Source organism: Mytilus galloprovincialis, chromosome 10 (genome assembly GCF_965363235.1).
Source record: "Mytilus galloprovincialis chromosome 10, xbMytGall1.hap1.1, whole genome shotgun sequence".
In the NCBI taxonomy this organism is placed as follows: Eukaryota; Metazoa; Mollusca; class Bivalvia; order Mytilida; family Mytilidae; genus Mytilus; species Mytilus galloprovincialis.
This window is the reverse complement of record NC_134847.1, coordinates 24,345,533-24,366,825: the sequence shown is the minus strand read 5'-3', so window position 1 is coordinate 24,366,825 and position 21,293 is coordinate 24,345,533. Positions and strand designations below refer to the sequence as shown.

General features: G+C 31.7%; 1 protein-coding gene across 1 annotated transcript; it reads right to left on the bottom strand.

Annotated features, from left to right (window-relative positions):
• Positions 1-543: 543 nt before the first annotated feature.
• LOC143047227 (calcipressin-2-like) lies at positions 544-21,210 on the bottom strand. The gene is made up of 4 exons (XM_076220232.1): positions 20,863-21,210; positions 11,228-11,401; positions 10,278-10,446; positions 544-1,279 (listed from the first exon to the last, which is right to left on the bottom strand). The coding sequence occupies exons 1-4, from the start codon at positions 21,076-21,078 to the stop codon at positions 1,152-1,154; spliced, it is 687 nt and encodes a 228-aa protein (XP_076076347.1). The 5' UTR covers positions 21,079-21,210; the 3' UTR covers positions 544-1,151.
• Between the last annotated feature and the right edge of the window lie 83 nt (positions 21,211-21,293).

The following is a 21,293-nucleotide window of genomic DNA, read 5'->3' as shown; positions in this document are numbered from 1 at the left end:
TCTAGCACCAGTGTTTAATGATATATTCTTTCAAACTACATGCAAGTACTGACAATATTAAATTTAGATGACTAGAGACAACTTTCTAAATATTGTTATACAAGTCTGTTCTATATTGCCTTGCATTTAGAAAATATTTCCCCATACTCAGTAAGTGGTTTCTTTTAGTGTATTTTTATTACAAACATTACGCTATGATACTTTATTTCATTTGTATATGTTCAACATGAACAAGTATCAAATTGACCAATACAAAAAATATTATGAAAAAAAAATCCAATTTGAAATGATCAAATATTTCTTAATCAAATTGTGCATTTTTATAGAAAAAATGAATTTTAAGTATGAATAAAAGTAGATGCGGTGTATACCATGTTTACTATACATTTAGAAATTTTTATGTGCAGTTGTTATTGACAAAAATGTTAGATAAATTATTGCGATATCAAGATGTCCTCTTAGGATTATTTTCATGTTGCTTTGCTTCACACTCATATCAACATATAACTTGATTTATTCATATTTCATAGATTGTAGTTACGATTTTTATTTTATTTAGTTACAATAAATCTAAGACAACCTGTCACTGTACCAAACTCTAATTTATAGGATCCTTGCCAATGTCCAACAGGACCTTTTAGGATTACTGCTTACAGTTGAGGGTTTTTTATTCTGAAATAATTAGATTGCAATAAAACAAACACAATTAGATCAAAGAGATATATATACTGTGAACTAAACCATTTAGGTGACTAAAATATTTCAATGGTCTGATTTTTTTAACTATTGTTTATTGTTTGACTATTTGTTTTGGCTTGCCTCATCCTTTTGCCCATTGAAGGATAGCATGTCTGACAGACCTTTTATAACTCATATTGAACTATATATCAAAACTTTCCAGTTCACAAAAGGACAAATGCAGATCTTTAGCAAAAATATCTTTTTTTCTTTTTTTTAAATTCAATATATTTGTAAAAATAAAATCTACATATAACACAATAACACTGATTAAATAATACATGTTTTGTACATTGGTTTTTGATGTCCAACAGATGGCAACACAGGTCGTCAATGGTAACAGTTGAAGAATACATAATTGCCATGAACAAATTCTTGGAAAAGTTTTCTGTCACATATAAAGGGATATAAGACTATGGCGGTCTACGTGTCTGGATAATCTTTGGAGGTTGGTTCATGTCGGGGTCTGAGGAGTCTTCACAAATATGTACAACAATGGCTGGGTGTTTGTCTGATGGAGGATGAAGTTCGTGACTTTGACCTGGGAAAAGAAAAGACAAAAAATTATGTGTGCCAATATTTATTGCATTCTTAATTAAACACAAAGTTGCTCTCAGTCTTGACCTTTCCTCTTTGCGGATCAATGCATGTGCAATATGACTTATTTCATACTCACTCTGCTTTAAAAACTTTACAAAATCAGTAATTGATTCTCTATTATTGGATTTGCTTTGAAATCAATAGCAGGAAACAATGTTATGATTTTAAACTTCTGGTCTATTAGATCCTGTTTGCTGAGGATTTTATACTGCTGTATCCATTTCACTCAAAAATGATTAATTTTCAAATTTAATAGCATCTGTTGCTAGGAATATCTGGTATACACTTCAAACTTCTGTTCTCAATAAATAAACATTACTCTTAGTTTTCCTAATTAAATGTTTAAACACTGCTGAAGGGGTTGTCTTTTCCTTATAAATGATATTCATTTTATTTAAAATCAATGTCATATTGCCTCAATCCAGTCAATATCAAGTAATATAATGAATCTTTTCATATTCATTTAAGAATTAATGACAGGAAATTGTACAATTATTTAAAGACTGGAGATTTATAATTAACCTGTTATGTAGCATGCTTTAATTAATGACCTACTTTAGACTCAGATTACAATGTAAGCCATGTTTCTAAATTAGATTAGGTACACATAAATGACCACTTTTACTACCAAAACAGCTACTCATGGCTGACAGTCTTCAACTAAATACCAGGGTTCATGTTATTCTTAAGTACAATGCTCTACAATAATGATTTTTGATTTAAAAATAAATACATTTCATTTGCTAATGCTGCATACATAATATTGTTCCCATGGGTATACTTACTTGCCTTTCTGAAGTCAGGAATGTGACAATTATTGTATATTCTATTCATCAGTTAGATATATTTATTAAGGGCTTTTCTGTTTTGCCGAATTATTCTATCTTTTCAATTTGAGAAATGATTCTTTTAAGCTTAAGGGGGCTCCTGGGTATAAATCTTTTTTTCTTTTTCTTATATAGGATTTCGCTATATTTTTTCATAAATGAACTTTATCATATACTTAAGGTGGTACCCAACACCTTTACTAAAATTAATTTGGCTCGTTTAATTTTCATAAAATTTTGACAAAGTATTTACTTTGACCCTTTGACATGAATATAAAAATTTCTACAAATTTGAACCAACCAATTTATCAGAAAAATTACACTGGTTACATAGGAGTTTGACAAACACTAATTTTGATCATTACATTTGTAATATTTCCTTAACAACACAACGTAATTAAAACGTTTAGCTGATTTTACAGAGTTATCTCCCTGCAGTGTTAGGTACCACCTTACAAGAAAAATGAAATAAAACTAGAGGCTCTAAAGAGCCTGTGTCGCTCACCTTGGTCTATGTGAATATTAAACAAAGGAAGCAGATTGAAAATTGACTACAAAGGTCAATAACTCCTACAGGGGTCAATTGACCATTTCGTTCATGTTGACTTATTTGTAGATCTTACTTTGCTGAACATTATTGCTGTTTACAGTTTACCTATATCTATAATAATATTCAATATAATAACCAAAAACAGCAAAATTTCCTTAAAATTACCAATTCAGGGGCCGCAACCCAAAAACAGGTTGTCCAATTCATCTGAAAATTTCAGGGCAGATAGATCTTGACCTGATTAACAATTTTACTTCATGTCAGATTTTCTCTAAATTATTTGGTTTTTGAGTTATAAGCCAAAAACTGCATTTTACCCCTATATTCTATTTTTAGCCGTGGCGGCCATCTTGGTTTGATGGCCAGGTCACCGGACACATTTTTTAAACAAGAAACCCCAAAGATGATTGTGGCCAAGTTTGGATCAATTTGGCACAGCAGTTTCAGAGAAGAAGATTTTAGTAAAAGATATATAAAATTTACGAAAAATGGTTAAAAAATTGACTTTAAAGGGCAATAACTCCTAAAGAGGTCAACTGACCATTTTGGTCATGTTGACTTATTTGTAAATCTGACCTTGCTGAACATAATTGCTGTTTACAGTTTACCTATATCTATAATAATATTCAATATAATAACCAAAAACAGCAAAATTTCCTTAAAATTACCAATTCAGGGGCCGCAACCCAAAAACAGGTTGTCCAATTCATCTGAAAATTTCAGGGCAGATACATCTTCACCTGATTAACAATTTTACCCATGTCAGATTTGCTCTAAATGCTTTGGTTTTTGAGTTATAAGCCAAAAACTGCATTTTACCCCTATGTTCTATTTATAGCCATGGAGGTCATCTTGGTTAGTTGGCGGGGTCACCGGACACAATTTTTAAACTAGATACCCCAATGATGATTGTGGCCAAGTTTCAAATAATTTGGCCCAGCAGTTTCAGAGGAGAAGATTTTTCTAAAAGATTACTAAGATTTACGAAAAATGGTTAAAAATTGACTATAAAGGGCAATAACTCCTAAAGTGGTCAACTGATCATTTTGGTCATGTTGACTTATTTGTAGATCTTACTTTGCTGAACATTATTGCTTTTTACAGTTTATCTCTATCTGAAATAATATTCAAGATAATAACCAAAAACAACAAAATTTCCTTAAAATTACCAATTCAGGGGCAGCAACCTAACAACGGAATGTCAGATTCATCTGAAAATTTCAGGGCAGATAGATCTTAACCTGATTAACAATATTACCCCATGTCAGATTTGCCCTAAATGCTTTGGTTTTTGAGTTATAAGCCAAAAACTGCATTTTACCCCTATGTTCTATTTATAGCCATGGCGGCCATCTTGGTTAGTTGGCGGGGTCACCGGACACAATTTTTAAACTAGATACCCCAATGATGATTGTGGCCAAGTTTCAAATAATTTGACCCAGCAGTTTCAGAGGAGAAGATTTTTCTAAAAGTTAACGCCGGACGCAGGACGACGACGGACGACGACGACGACGGACGCCGGACGCCAAGTGATGAGAAAAGCTCACTTGGCCCTTTGGGCCAGGTGAGCTAAAAAAATGGATCACCGTTCATTTAAGCTCACAATCTGCCTCCAGAAGAAGCATACATTTTTGTTAATGTCCTTTTTTTCTGTTGAGCTAATAGGAGAAATAGAGGTAATATCGAAATAAAAAAATAACCTAATTACAGAAATCGCTTAAATTTTACAATTATTTAGTTACGTACAGCTTATTTGAAAACAATAATAAAAAATATAGGTCACATTTTTGTTAATGTCCTTTTTTTCTGTTGAGCTAATAGGAGAAATAGAGGTAATATCGAAATAAAAAAAAAAATAACCTAATTACAGAAATCGCTTAAATTTTACAATTATTTAGTTATGTACAGCTTATTTGAAAACATTAATAAAAAATATAGGTCACTGATGAGTTAAAAAAGATATTTCAAATTTAATGCCAAAAAATGGCATTTTTGCACCAAAGGGAGATAATTTGGAGCTTTTTCAATGATATAAACATTTTAAAAGTCATCTTGGGCCAAACCGAATCGTTTTTTGGGGTTGATTTTTGTACCATATCATAAAGTTATAACTAATAGTGTAATAAATAAAATTTGTAATGAAAAAATAAAGGTTTGATTTTTTGCTGAAATTTTTGTACCCACGAGCCACCTTAAGCTAGAGTTGATAGCTAATTTTATTCTATTCATTTTAATGTGTTCTTTACACTGTAGACACTATTAATTAACTAATTCCATACGACTTTTGACTCTGAAGTATATAACTTTTTCGATTAGTTACCTACTCTGTATTAGAACATTCTGGTAAAAGTTCAAGTAAGAGCAACTAAAACCAGGTAACTGGTAATGAAGCTTACCCCCACCAATGCGTTTAATTCTGAAACAGTATTACTTATAGTCGTTGTGAAAAAACATTGTTAACTAACAGGTAACAATAGTGAAAATGTTGAGCAACTCATACCTTATCCTCAAGACAAAAAACAATTGCCACCAATTCAAAATTTTGGATTCAAAATGGGTAGATTTATATACAATTTTTTTTTTATAGTCCATTCAATATAAGAAGTATACTCTGACAAAAGGCCTCCAAGGATTTCAGTTCACACATATATATAACTATATATGACTACTTAACACTTCATCAAGGGAAATAACTTTTTTTTTGCCTTTTAAACATTTTTTTATTTGAGCATCACTGATGAGCCTTTGTAGGCGAAACGTGCATCTGGCGTAAGTGTAAAATTTTAGTCCAGGTATATAGGATGAGTTTATTTACAACCACTGGGTCGATGCCACTGCTGATCGAGATTTATTTCCCCAATGGTATCACTGGCCCAGTAGTCAGCACTTCCGTGTTGACTAGAGTTATCATTGATATGTTCATAATAATGAATTAACCGTTAACAAAACTTTGAATTTTTGAAATACTAAGGCTTTTCTACATCAGTAATAGATTACCGTAGCTGTATTTGGCAAAACTTTTAGGACTTTTTGGTCCTCAATGCTCTTCGTCTTTGTACTTTATTTGGCCTTTTACACATTTTTTGATTTGAACGTCACTGATGAGTCTTTTGTAGACGAAACATGGTCTGGTGTAAGTGTAAAATTTTAGTCCTGGTATTTGGTCCCAGACCACAATTGTCGTCCCTTGATTTTCGATGTCCACGAATATAGTCCCTAGTGGGTTACTTGCCATTAATTTTTATACCCCTTCCAAATTTGTTTTTCCATGTTTAATGCCTCAATTTGCAAGTAGGGGGTGAAATTACACTGTAAAAAATGTGGGTCCAGAATTATAAAGGAAAGTAGTGATTTGGTTTAAAAAGTTAAAAATTAGCACTTCAGAAGCTTTAAAAAGATTTCAAGACGCCCTAAACATAAAATTGTCCATATTTTGAGTTAGAGCCCATGAGGTTTTCTATAATTTTGATATAATTTGTTCCAAAAGCAGCTCAACACACTGTAAAAATTTCGTTGAGAAAGCGCAGGTGGGATTTTTTAATTTTCATTTATGTTCTAAAAGAAATACACTACAAAAAAATTATGGTCTGCAATATTTGTAAATATAGAATCTGTACTTTGGCCATTTCCCTAAATGATTTGATGGTGTCACTTTGTCAAATAGCATGAACTAAAAGGATTTAAGGACTTTCTGTAAAAATGACAAATTTTGGCATTTTATGGTCAAATAGTCATTTTATAGCTTTTTTCAATATTGATGCATAAATGGCATCCTGACTTTCTATCAGACAGGATTTCATGTGTCAATATTTGTGTTTCTATGCCTTTATCTAGTTCTTTTACTTATTTATGCACTCTGCAAAATGTGTTGTATAAATGACCCTTGTCTAACGCCCTGTTTGGATGTAGTCAAAAGTGGGAAGCTTGGTACATAAAAGCACTTTACAGATGTCTATTGTACCTGTTCCATTTCACATAATATCTTTCTTTTCTTCTGTAGGATATCAAGTGGTTTAAATATTAGCCTGTTGAGACTAAAATTGCATGCAAGTTTTTCACTAAAAAGGCAAAAATCTTTGTATCAGACCATACTGTCTGCAAGAAAAGTTAATTGCAAGAGTCTTTTGTGCTCAGATTTGTTGTATCATGTCACATATGAGTATAGAAATGAAAAAAAGACACAAATTTTTATTTCTTATAGCCTCAATATGCATTTTTAATGTAAATATGTGGCACAGCCTAAATTGACCCTAAATTTTGTCCAGTATTACTTGGCCTAAGCCCCTTTTAAACTAATATGATAGGTTATTTGTATTGTTTCTTTCCATTTAAAGTACATTCAATACATATGTAAGGATTATTTATAACCAAAAAGCTTCACAAATTTAAAATTGCTGGAAAATATTACATCTTCATGTAAGGCCCCCCCCCTATTCATTGAAAAACCTCAATTTTTAGGCACAGGCTCATATAAATTTGACTTTTGAATAATTATGCTAAGTCTGATAAATCAAATGAGCACTCTATTGCTTTAAATACATGATAAATTATATATTAAGGCATTAAAAAATTATTTTTTTGCAATATTTTAATTTTTAAAGCCCCAAATGTTGATAGTTGAAAATTTTCAATTTTAACTTCAAAATTTAACACGCAAAGATGAGTATAGAATTTAACATATTGTCTATGATATATATATCCTATTATTATGAAACTTTGTAAGCAGTGTTATAATTTATTAAGATTTGGTCCTACCAAGTTTTTTTAAGATTGGTCAACTCTTCTATCCTTTTAGGTTCGAAAGACCGAGACCATAATTGTCGTTCCTTGATTTTTTCGTTGTCCACGAATATAGTCGCTAGTATCAATTGACAGTGGGTTACTTGCCATTACTTTTTATACCCCTTCCAAATTTATTTCTCCATGTTTAATGCCTCAAATTGCAAGTTAAGGGGGTGAAATTACACTGTAAAATAATTTGGGTCCAGAATTTTTAAAGAAAGTAGTGATTTGGTTTTAAAAGTTAAAAACCAGATGCTCCACAGGGCGCAGCTTTATACGACTGCAGAGTTCGAACCCTGAACAGTTGGGGCAAGTATGGACACAACATTCAAGCTTGATACAGCTCTGAATTTGGATTGCGATTAAATAGTTGACACAGCATAGGTTTCTGACACAGAATGAATGTGGTCTAAGAACTTAAACTTAAAAACTTTAAAATTTCAAATTGAAGATTTACCTATTATGGTCCAATATCCAAAATCTAAATACATTAGATTCAGCATATCAAAGAACCCCAAGAATTCAATTTTTGATGAAATCAAATAATGTTCAATTTTAGACCCTTTTAAACCTCAATGTGGACAAATTTGATAACCGGGCCCAAATATTAAAACTCTAAATACATGGTTAGATTCAGCATATTGAAGAACCCAATATATTCAATTTTTGTTGAAATCAAACAAAATTTAATTTTGCCCAAATTTGGACCAACTTGAAAACTGGGCCCATAATCAAAAATCTAAGTACATGTTTAGATTCAGCATATCAAAGAACCTCAAAAATTTAATTTTTGTTAATATCAAACTAAGTTTAATTTTGGACCCTTTGGACCTTAATGTAAAACAATTTGAAAACAGGACCAAAAATTAAGAATCTGAGTAACACGGTTAGATTTGGCATATCAAAGAACCCCAATAATTCATTTTTTGATGAAATCAAAAAACGTTTAATTTTGGGCCATTTTGGGCCCTAATTCCTAAACTGTTGGGACCAAAACTCCCAAAATCAATCCCAACCTTTCTTTTATGGTCATAAACCTTGTGTTAAAATTTCATAGATTTCTATTTACTTACAGTATACTAAAGTTATAGTGCGAAAACCAAATGTCTTCGGTCGACGACGATGACGACGCCAACGTCATACCAATATACGACCAAAAAATTTTCAATTTTTGTGGTCGTATAATTAGCACTTAGGAAGTTGTCAAAAGATTTCAAGACGCCCTAAACATAAAATTTCCATATTTTGAGTTAGAGCCGAAGAAGTTTTCTATATTTTTGATATAATTTGACCCAAAAATAGTACAACACACTAAAAATTTCATTGAGAAAGCGAAGGTGGGATTTTTTTAATTTTCATTTATGTTCTAAAAGAAATGCACTACAAAATAATTGTGGTCTCGGACCTAAGATTTATGATGTGTTTATTTGGACTTCAATTTCTCACAATATTAACATGAATTGTCAATAAACAAGAACGTGTCCACAGTACACGGATGCCCCACTCGCACTATCATTTTCTATGTTTAGTGAACCGTGAAATTGGAATAAATTCTCTAATTTAGCATTAAAATTAGAATGATCTAATCAAAGGGAACATGTATACTAAGTTTCAAGTTGATTGGACTTCTACTTTATCAAAAACTACCTTGACCAAAACCTTCAACCTGAAATTTGCACTATCATTTTCTATGTTCAGTGAACCGTAAAATTGGGGTCAAAACTATAATTTGGCATTTAAACAAGTGAAACTGCGAGCTACTGCTCACTGATGATACCCCCGCCGCAAGTGGATAATATTAATAGTGTAAAAATATGCAAGTGTTCGGTAAACAGGAAGTTGTCGAGTGATGAATCTGAAAACGCATCACACGGTATAGCTGACTTATATAAATCCTGAAACCAAATTTCAGAAATCCTTGTATTGTAGTTCTTTTGAAAAATGTGACGAAAATTTTCAACTTGGCTATCATGTGTAAAATCATACAAGTGTTCGGTAAACAGGAAGTTGTCGAGTGATGAATCTGAAAACGCATCACACGGTATAGCTGACTTATATAAATCCTGAAACCAAATTTCAGAAATCCTTGTATTGTAGTTCCTGAGAAAAATGTGACGAAAATTTTCAACTTGGCTATCATGTGTAAAATCATACAAGTGTTCGGTAAACAGGAAGTTGTCGAGGGATGAATCTGAAAACGCATCACACGGTATAGCTGACTTATATAAATCCTGAAACTAAATTTCAGAAATCCTTGTATTGTAGTTCCTGAGAAAAATGTGACGAAAATTTTCAACTTGGCTATCATGTGTAAAATCATACAAGTGTTCGGTAAACAGGAAGTTGTCAAGTGATGAATCTGAAAACGCATCACACGGTATGGCTGACATATATAAATGTTGATACCAAATTACAGAAAGGGTGGATGTGTAGTTCCTGAGAAAAATGTGACGAAAGTTTCATGGGACGGACTGACTGACGGACTGATGGACGGACTGACGGACTGATGGACGGACGGACGGACGGACGGACAGACAGAGGTAAAACAGTATACCCCCCCTTTTTTAAAGCGGGGATATAATTAGAAAGATCATATCATAGGGCACATGTATACTAAGTTTCAAGTTGATTGGACTTCAACTTCATCAAAAACTACCTTGACCAAAAACTGTAACCTGAAGCGGGACAGACGGACGAACGAACGGACGGACGGACGCACGCACAGACAAGAAAACATAATGCCCCTCTACTATCGTAGATGGGGCATAAAAATTACAAACCTGGAGCAAGATTGGCCATAGCATGTAATAAATCAAAATTAATGACTGGTTCAGCTTCATGCACTGGTTCCCAGTCTAAAGGTGGAGAGGCTGGTGGTGAGATGAGGAATTGTTTAGTAAGAGGTGGCAGTTTCAGATGAGGACTGTTACCTCCACTGGTATGTATTGGCTGAAAAATAAAACAAGTATGTCTCTAGTACACGAATGCCCCATCATTTTCTATGTTCAGTGCCTCAGTGGACCGTGAAAATGGGGTAAAACCTCTAATTTGTCTTTAAAATTAGAAAGATCATATCATAGGGAACATGTGTACTATGTTTCAAGTTGATTGGACTTCAACTTCATCAAAAATACCTTGACCAAAAACTTAAACCTGAAACGGTACAGAAGGACAGATCAGAAAACATAATGCCCATAAATGGGGCATAAAAATAAAAAGCTTGGTCTTTTAATCTAAGAACAATTGTTATTTATGTTTTAATCTGAAGCATTAGATTTTTGTTACACTTTTTAAAAACAACTTTCAGACATTTAACGTGGTAAATTATAGTGACAAAGACGCAAAAATTTATCACCTGGTTTATTAATTCTAAAAAGTATATATCCTTGTATTTAAGGTTTCATTTTGTTTTTGTTCCACATTTGTAAGATTCTTTAATTAATATAAAGGGTGGACACGTTTGAACATTTTAAAAATATGGACACTATTAGGCGTTCATAAAAAGGACATGTTCATCAACTAGATATGTTTGAGAGTTCAGTGCCATCATATGAACACATTTTGAGGGGTTTGGACAGCTTTTTAAGTGTAGTGAACTGTGAATATAGATATAGGAAGATGTGGTATGAGTGTCAATGAGACAACTCTCCATCCGAGTCAAAATTGGTAAAAGTAAACCATTATAGGTAAAAGTATGGCCATCATTTACTGTATACATATATATGCTTACCTGAACAAAAAAACATTTTGACACCTGCCCACAAATTTGTGTTTCATGTAAATGTATTCTGGCCTTAACTGCAGCATCAGGCAATATGTAGTTTACTCGAACTCGTCGAAAACATTTTAAATATTGGAAAGACGCATCTTCATCAAAAACTCTAAACACATCTTCTAGTTTCGTCTGAAAACATAAAAGGTAAATTCATGAATACTTTTAATTCCTTTCAATCTTGGTAGATACTAAGATAGAGTAATGTTTATCTATATATGTCATACCAATTTAATTTTGGATGTAATTAACACATCTTCTGATTGCCTGAGATTTTAGTCTATCAGCACAGACACAATTTTGTCATGTGACAGTGACTTCATCAACATTTTCTTAATTTTCTACTCCTGAGTCCTTAAAAATGGAATTCAGAATTAAATTATAAAGATTGGCTGTAATACTTTTCTGTCCTTTTTACAATTACCCCAACAAATGTGGTGCACACTTTTAACCTGTGGACTGTGCACCACATTTTTGATGTTATTTCTTTGTAGACAAAAGAGGAATGTGTCAATGGAGATGTTGCCAACACTTGCATTCAACATTATAAAGGAACATAACTCAAGAAAAGTTATGCTACCAAAGTTCAAAATCCATCTGTGTATTGTGGTAAAAACATTATATAAAAGATTCATAACGTTTAGTTGAGGTTAACTTAAAGCCAACATGGCTAACATAAAGGAAAATTTCAGCAATCCTTTGTAAAGAAGCTCAACTTTAGAACGGTAAAAGTGACACACCCACATTAAAATTTGATGTGTTTTTTATAAAATTGTTGAATTAAGCATTTTGTATATATAAGTTTTATCACATTTGGTTGAGACAAATATAAATCATAGAAAGGAAGCTAAAATTCAACAATTTTTCGTTTTGCAAAGGGGCAGATCTATAGAATGGTAAAAGTGACACCCCCAAATGTCAAACTGGATCTGTGTTTTGTGGTAATAAGTATTGTGTATAAGTTTCTTAACATTTGGTTGAGGCAAACTATAGTTAACAAACAGAAACCAATTTCAGTATTTATGGAACGTAATGCTCCGGCCATATCCCCCATTAATAATTGGAAGGCTTAAAAATATAACAGTCAATCCTTAAATAAATTGTAACTGATTATAAATTGTCATAACTAGATGAATTAATTGAAAATTCAAAGTCACAATGTGCCTTCTAGCATGTCTAGTAATTAAGGGTGCAAATAAAGTTATACATGTACCAACAAATACTTAAAGGGATGTTCTTTGTTTCAGATAAAATATAAGCATGTATAATGATAATCCAAACTGTATAAAAAATTAATAAAGTAATTGTCTTCTTAGCAAATTAAAATTCTTAGTAAAAGGAAACCATAAAACAATTCATAACAGATTATTACCTTTCATCTTAATGTAAATTTTTTAAATGTTCTTTATATATATATATATATAGCATAATGTATGTAATATCTTAACAGTGTACTAAAAAGCTGATCAGATGCCTTTATAGCTTTAAATGTTATCAAATCAAAGAGACTAAGGAAAAGACTTAAGGTTAATAAAAAAAGAGGAATTCACTTTATTACCAAAAAAGATAACTTTGTGCTCAGGGCAATGCAGAAAAATTTAGGTCTTCTTTCCACTTAATACATCTAAACTCAACTATTTAAAGAAAAACACAACACAAACTTATGTTGTTGACTAGCTCGAGTACTGCATAAACATAAGTTTGTGTTGTGTTTTTCTTTAAATAGTTTAGATGTATTAAGTGGAAAGAAGACTAAAAAATTCCTGAGGCACATAAGTATAACGGGAATTTTTGGCGCCAAAAAATTAGGTTGTAAAGTGACTGTTTAAATAGTTAATTCTAGCCTGTACTTCGTACTGTGAACATCGTATTTTTAAGGGTTTTTTAAGGAAAAAAGATTTGCATAATTTTGTATTTGATAAATATATTGATTTTTATGTAGGTTGATTGGCTATACAAACGTAATCATATTTAGACTTTTGTACCAAAAATTTTCATAGCCCTTGAGTCCAAATGACTCGCTTTCTTTTCTATTTCCATATTTACAAACTAAATTATGTTTTTCTTTTTCTCATTTGATAAGTGAGGTCCAACACTTAGAGTTTCGTTGGCATGGACAAAAGGACATAAAAATCAATATATTTATCAAAATACAAAATTATGCAAATCTTTTTTCCTTAAAAAACCCTTAAAAATACGATGATCACAGTACGAAGTACAGGCTAGAATTAACTATATAAAACAGTCACTTTACAACCTAAATTTTTGGCGCCAAAAATTCCTACGCCTACACGTACATGTATTACACATGCGCAAGAAGACAATTAATTCCTGTTATACTTACATTGTAAGTGCCTCGGGAATTTTTTATACAGAAGTTTTCATTAAAATAGTTTATTGCATGATCATGTACATGTCATTTCAACATGTTCAAAATGGTTTAATAATAATTTTCAAATATCAAAGAACAATCCACCAGTGTTATGAAGTTTATCTTATCCTTTCATTTGTTATATGAAACGACAACATCCATGACTAAGAACTACATGTTACTATATATTTCTGAATCTAAAGTTGAGTACTTACACTAACATACTAATTCAGTTTTATTCATTTATTTCATTCAAGGTTATGCAATTCAATGGATAATGACAATCATAAAAGTATTCCATTTTTTAATCTGTACAATTCTTACTTCAATATTGTACACCAATTCTTGCTATAACATCGAACTCAAATAGTCATCATTTAGACTATAAATTCTTTTGTATGATTCTCCTAATGTATTTTGTTTACCATTGACGTCATACCATATTGATGTTCTACTAAACATGTCCCAAAATCTCCAATTTTTATCCATAAGCTAGAGAGTTCATTACTCATGTTTTAGCTGTATAATTTTGCAGATTTATGAGTTTTTTATTGATTGCCTTTAGTTTCCATTAAGATGATCATGACAAGTCAGGGCTTCATATAAAACACAATATTGTCACATACAGACAGACCATTTAAAATACTATTCAAATTAATAGGTTAATTCTTAATGCAAATTTCATACACTATATGATAGGAGGTATTTCAATATCCCCCTGTCCCCCTATAATTAAGAAAAATAGTATTTATTGCATATATAAAATAAGTTGTATAAGGGCCACAACCCTGTTCAAATCCTGGATATGTACCTGGTTATTGTACTTAAACTAGGATTACAAGGCAAAGTTTAGCATGGACAATAATTGTGGTTTTGTCTTTTTTTCTTTCGATGCTCTGAATTATTTTGTGCATTCACAGCTTTCTAAACTTCCAGTCCTAAATATAATTCCAGAAACCTGCCAAGTGTAATGAAATAAGTATCATATATGTACATTGTACATGTGCATATATATATTCAATCTTTAAATGTAAATGTAACGGTACATCAAAATAACATTTTGTGGGCTGATTAATGAATAGTCAAAATATTGAGGGAAAAAGGCCACAAAACAAAAAACCCTTGTTCTTGGTTGTCTGGTTGAAAGTTGTCTCTGATCAGAGCACATTTCCTTTTTTCATACATGTATTTGTGCACACTTTTCGAAAGGCTTTTAGACATTTCATATTTCTATTTATAACTTGATGACATATCAGTGTGTAAGACTTTTGTTTTTGTGTCTTTCCTTCAGTTAAAGATAGAAATTAATGTTATACAAAAAATGCAATTTAATGGTTTTAACATTAGTTTATAACTATAGCTATATTTCAAGTAATTTGCATGCAGAAAACTTAGTTTTGCAATACAAAAATGGAATATTTAAGGAGATTATGTAATTTTATGACAATCTAACCATGAGGAAAGATGATAAAATCAATAATTACTTCTTCCAATTAAAATGTATCTGTTTCCTTAAACAGTGCTGCATCATAGCATATAAATCTGATGTACAGAACAAGTGCCTGGCAATACCTTATAAAAACCTACAATGTATGTGATTGTTTTTATGTTGTGCTGTTAAATACATGTGACTGTCTCATGTATATGTTTGGGCTGGTTTGGCTGCTCACACACATATGTATTACCCTACAAAATTCTTCATGTGCCTGCAATTCACTAGTTGTCCTTGATTGCTGGCTGTCAAATGCATACATGTATATATTTGTTTTTCATATTTTATAATTCAATGGTCATAAATCAATCCATTGGTTTTTTTTTTCATTTCACATTTGAATAATTATATAGTTTCTACTTGACATCTAAAAACAATTACTAATACAGTGAGTTGTTTTAAAAAGTTTAAATTCAAAAGGCTACTACAACGTGTTCAAAAGTAATAGAGTTGCAAAGCATCTTTAATTACAGGGAAAAATTATCATTGACATATCTTTTTTGAAAAGAAATTATGCTTCCCGGGTGTGCTCCTACTGTTGCTACATGTACATTTGTACCTTCAAAGTCTTATACACAAGTACATTTATACTATCAACTATCAACAAATTATATAGCATGGCCATCCTTTAGTACATGTACATTTGTATGTGTATATCAATATTAGAAATGAAGACCGACAAGTACTGCTGAGAACCCAACAAATTTCTGATTATTAAAAAAGAAATAACAGAATGCAAATTACCCAATATCTTTTTATGAGTCCATTACAGTTTTCTTCTTACTGTAAATATGTCTTTTTTAATGTGAAACTCATGAAAACACAAATTATGTCCTCCTCTGAAGTAATTATGTAAAGTGACTGACCAAATCTATAAATTTTATACAAATTACTTTTGAAATTGAAGATCATTTCTGACCAATCAAATAAGAGGATTAGCTGTAACAACAAATAGACCTTTTTTGTATTTATAGTAACGCATGACTCTGGATTATCATGATTATACAAATTTTCAACAGTTTATATACATTGTACTCTGAACATGCTGAAATAGGACAGCTTGGTACTAGGTCAAGTAAGAGCAACTAAATAAAGTAAAATCAAGCTTAGTTACCTACAATTGATTGACTTTACTATACTGAAAAAAAAGTTCATCTGCTTATTGCCTCTGGAACTACAGTGTTTATGTTCCAGACCATATGAGTATTTGACCATACCTGAGTGTACGGTCGGACAGTATGAGTATACGCGTATGGTACAGTACGAGCTGACCATAAATGTTATTGGATCATATAGGTTAAATTTAAAAAAAAACAACATTTATCATAATCTTTTTTTCAGTTTTACAAATTGTTATTATTACAATTTGATGGATAAAATGAACAAACAAACAATTAGAATTAAATATTTGTTTATCTGAATCCAATTTTGGTACTCTAGCCCAAAGTGACACTTAATAAATGCTACCACAAGTTACGTGTTTACATGTTAGCAGTTCATGCATGTTCCTTTGCATATGCTTCTTTTCGTAAAGTTGCTAAATATTCTAGAACAATTGTCCTTCCACATTATGTTTACTTCCGATATCTTCAATTTCAGTGATCTTAATTCAATTAATGTATTACTGATGGACATGCTAATTTAACAGATTTAATAAGTGTGAATTTTTTAAATAGTTAAAATAGAAAGTTTCTATTTTAATTACAAATGAACTTTTTTATATTAATTTGAGAAGTAAAAATGCAAGTTATGTTGATCTGTTATATGCATTTGTATCTAATACACCAGTGGCGGATCCAGGGGGGGTTCCTGCATCCGCCCCTGTACACTTGACCGTAGATGAGTATTTTGAAAAAGTATGCATATGGGCCAGACCATACACGTACGGTCCAAATACTCATACGGTCTGGAACATTTATATTTAAAATGCAAATGTTCATGACCAATACCATTCTATTGTGAACTTTTAAAAACCTATTGTATCAGAGTGTAATTTACATCTGAACTTTGTCTGCAAATGACCTTAGTCAGCTGTTGCTGAAAAACATTTTGACATCAAGCAACAATCACTACACATGTATTATGATGTCAAACTTTTAAAATTGGAATGCCTTAATTTAAGTTTATATTTCAAGTACATGACAATGAAATCACTGAAAAATTTGCATATGTGTAATTACAAAATGTACAACTACATGTATTTATATATATACATGTATATCAAACTTTATGTCCCTTGAAAGACAGGAGGTGTCCACCTGATGAGACACTTGAAATTCAGGCTTATAATTCAAACAAACTTGGAAAACTGATTTCTTACATTTAGCTTAGAACTCAATGAATCTGGGTCAGTTGGCCCTTAAGTACCTGTACGACCTAGTATCTGTTCGCCTGATACTTGTTCGCCCTGGGTCCTGATTTTTAATCTTTCTTTATTATTGTCTAATTGTGAGTACTTGCATATTATGTTTATCATTTGAACAGAATAAGTTTGTTGAAAAATTTGCTGAGTATTTGTATTGCCGCAATCAATTAATTATCTTCTCTTTGATTTAATTTGCATGTATATACAATGTACATGTAGTATATATAATACTGGAAAACAATAAATGTATTTATCTTTATTGATATTTGTCAACAAAATAATTCAATAGATCACTTTCGAGTTTATCCGTCACCGGAAAAAAACTTGTCAATTATACACGCCTTTATGACGTCATTTAGGGTACAATCAACAGTTTTTCCTATGACGTCATATTTGAGGGAACATGTATAAGTGACCCTTAGTGGTGGACTGATTAATAAGGATACTTGTTTAAAACTAGATATCACTGGAATCAGAATGTTCTCTAGTTTATAAAGGAATAAAAAAAAGTGTACTTTTAATAGTATAAAAAAGTTTTATCCAGAGAAACTGGGAAAAACATTGCCTAATTTAAGCTTTAAAAAACCTGAAATCAGGTTATGTGCACACCCCTGAAGACATGATACCTGCACATTTTTCATAATCAAAATTGTATGAATTTCATAGATTTTTACCTGGTCTTTCAAAAAATTTGTGTTTCAGGATATGTTCGCCTGCTCCGAAAAGAGCTACAGAGGCTGCTAAGTTTTCAATTTTCACTGCCAAAAAAACAGACTGTTTACAGTGTTGTCTCCCCTCAAAACATTTATATTTAATCTAATTTTTTAAATTATTTTAATCATTCAACCTGCTTTAATTGAAGTAAATTAACCTATTTTTACAACCAAATACAACCAGATGCTCTGCAGGATGCAGCTTTATACGACCGCAGAGGTTGAACCCTGAACAGTTGGGGCAAGTATGGACACAACATTCAAGCTGGATTCAGCTCTAAATTTGGATTGTGATTAAATAGTTGACACAGCATAGGTTTCTGACACAGAATGAATGTGGTCTAATGAACTTAAAATATGTTTTTTGCCTTTGAGCAATTCACTATGCTGTTGAATATTAATCCTCTCAAAAAAATGATTGAAGAAATTTTCTTTTTATTTATAAAATCTGAAATGAGAAAAATTTACCCCCCCCCCCCCCCTCCCCCTCCTTTTTTTCACGTCATCCCCCATTCCCTTTTTTCAAAACTGATCTCAATTCAAATTTCTAATGGAGTTTGCAACAATAACTACTCATTTAAATACATCATAAAATATTAAAATGTAAAATAAAGTGCTTGTTATCACTGAATGGTAAACATGGTAAAGAGTGTTGTTGATTCAACTACTATTCTAGACAAAGAAAGATAACTCCAATTGAAAATTTCTTGCTATTGCACAATATTGTGCAATTAGATACTTCTTGCTATTGTGCAATACTGTGCAATTAGATACTTCTTGCTATTGTGCAATACTGTGCAATTGAAAATATTTGCTATAGCACAATACTGTGCAATTGAAGATTTCTTGCTATTGTGCAATACTGTGCAATTGAAAATTTCTTGCTATTGAACAATACTGTGCAATTGAAGATTTCTTGCTACTGCTGAATACTGTGCAATTGAAAATTTCTTGCTATTGCACAATACTTAATATAATAATTTTGAATCCTGATTTGAACCAACTTAATCAAAAATCTAAGTACATGTTTAGTTTCAGCATATCAAAAAAGCCCAAAATTCAAATTTTGTTAAAATCAAACTTAGTTTAATTTTGGACCCTTTGGACTTTAATGTAGACCAATTTGAAAACAGGACCAAAAATTAAGAATCTACATACACAGTTAGATTTGGCATATCGAAGAACCCCAATTGTTCAATTTTTGATGAAATCAGACAAAGTTCAATTTTGGACCCTTTGGGCCCCTTATTCCTAAACTGTTGGGACTAAAACTCCCAAAATCAAACCCAACCTTCTTTATATGGTCATAAACCTTGTGTTTAAATTTCATAGATTTCTATTTACTTACAGTATACTAAAGTTATGGTGCGAAAACCAAGAATAATGCTTACATGTATCTGGGCCCCTTTTTGGCCCCTAAACTGTTGGGACCAAAACTACCAAAACAATCACAACCTTCCTTTTGTGGTCATAAACCTTGTGTTTAAATTTCATTGATTTCTATTTACTTATACTAAAGTTATTGTGTGAAAACAAAGAATAATGCTTATTTGTGCCCTTTTTTGGCCTCCTAATTCCTAAACTGTTGGAACGAAATCTCCCAAAATCAATCCCAACCTTCCTTTTGTGCTCATAAACCTTGTGTCAAAATTTCATAGATTTCTATTTACTTAAACTTAAGTTATAGAGCGAAAACCAAGAAAATGCTTATTTGGGCCCTTTTTGGCCCCTAATTCCTAAAATGTTGGGACCAAAACTCCCAAAATCAATCCCAACCTTCCTTTTGTGGTCATAAACCTTGTGTTAAAATTTAATAGATTTCTACTCACTTTTACTAAAGTTAGAGTGCGATAACTAAAACTATTCGGATGACGACGAAGACGCAGACTAATCATTTGCTAATGACAATTCCCTATATATAGCTAGTGACAGCAATGCTGATTGTCAATTTTGAGAATTCAATTTGCCGAATAATTCGTACAATATAGCTCACCATTGGAATGGAAGTGACGACGCCCCTAAACGCACAAATGATGTTCACTAAAACCAGAGTTTTTGACGGAAATGCATCGACGTTCACTCAAACCAGAGTTTTTTATAATACTGTAGCAGTAGAAAATTCAATAAAAAAAAAAAAAAATCGGGAAATTTTTCCAGAAATTTTCATTGTACTAATGAACTCAATTTTTTTGATGTCATGTTTTGAATTCCCGGGCATCTGGGCAGAAATCTACGATGTACTTCCTCTTTCCGGTCTCGTTTGTATGAAACTTTTAGTAAAATATATATTTATCAGTCTTAGTAGTATAAAATAGGAAGGTCAACGCAATACCAATTTCATTTTTAATAATTCCTTGATATATAAAAATGTTACCTGATGATAGCGTTTCTTTGTTTACATTGCATATGACGTCATAACTTAAATAACGTCACAACTTAAATCCCTAACAACAGAACCAAAATTGGAAACGTTACGGTATTTCCGTTTCTTTTTTTAACAAATATTCAAGTTACAAAAAAAATAATTCATACAGACTTCGTCCCTATTCACAGGTAATGCGTGAATGGATCTGATGCCAAACTTTATATGTATAACTATGACTATAGTCTATATTAAAACTAACAGCTTCCAGCAAAAATTGAGTATCTCACCTTTGCATCTTCATCATCAAATACACATTCAGCAACGTTAGTGACAATTAATGCATTTGGCAAGTCTGTAAATGTATTGTCTTCCATAAACTCCCTTTCCATGCTGGCGCCGGTGCCAACATCCTCGGCATGACTGATATTATCTTCTATTTCCATTATATCCCATCGATTGTCAAGTCGCTCTGGTTCAATTGACTCTTTCAATGCTTTTGGCATGCTAAAATAATGCACTATGTGGGTCAACACCACTGAAGAATCAAAATACGAAAAAAGTACATGACGTCAATCTGTCAAACTAGATTCATTAAAAATACGAGATCTTTACCTTTTTGTCGTTTATAAAAACATGAATTTTAGGTCAAATTCGAAGCATCGTTATGACTCAGACTTTTAGGTCTAGCACGTTACCAAATGTCAATTTGAAACCAAAT

Coding starts and splice junctions, on each gene's coding strand:
- LOC143047227 (XM_076220232.1), bottom strand. CDS start 21,078: ATGCCAAAAGCATTGAAAGAGTCAATTGAACCAGAGCGACTTGACAAT. Junction 11,402..20,862: donor TTGATGATGAAGATGCAAAG/GTGAGATACTCA, acceptor TTATGTTTTCAG/ACGAAACTAGAAGATGTGTT. Junction 10,447..11,227: donor CAAAATGTTTTTTTGTTCAG/GTAAGCATATAT, acceptor TTTATTTTTCAG/CCAATACATACCAGTGGAGG.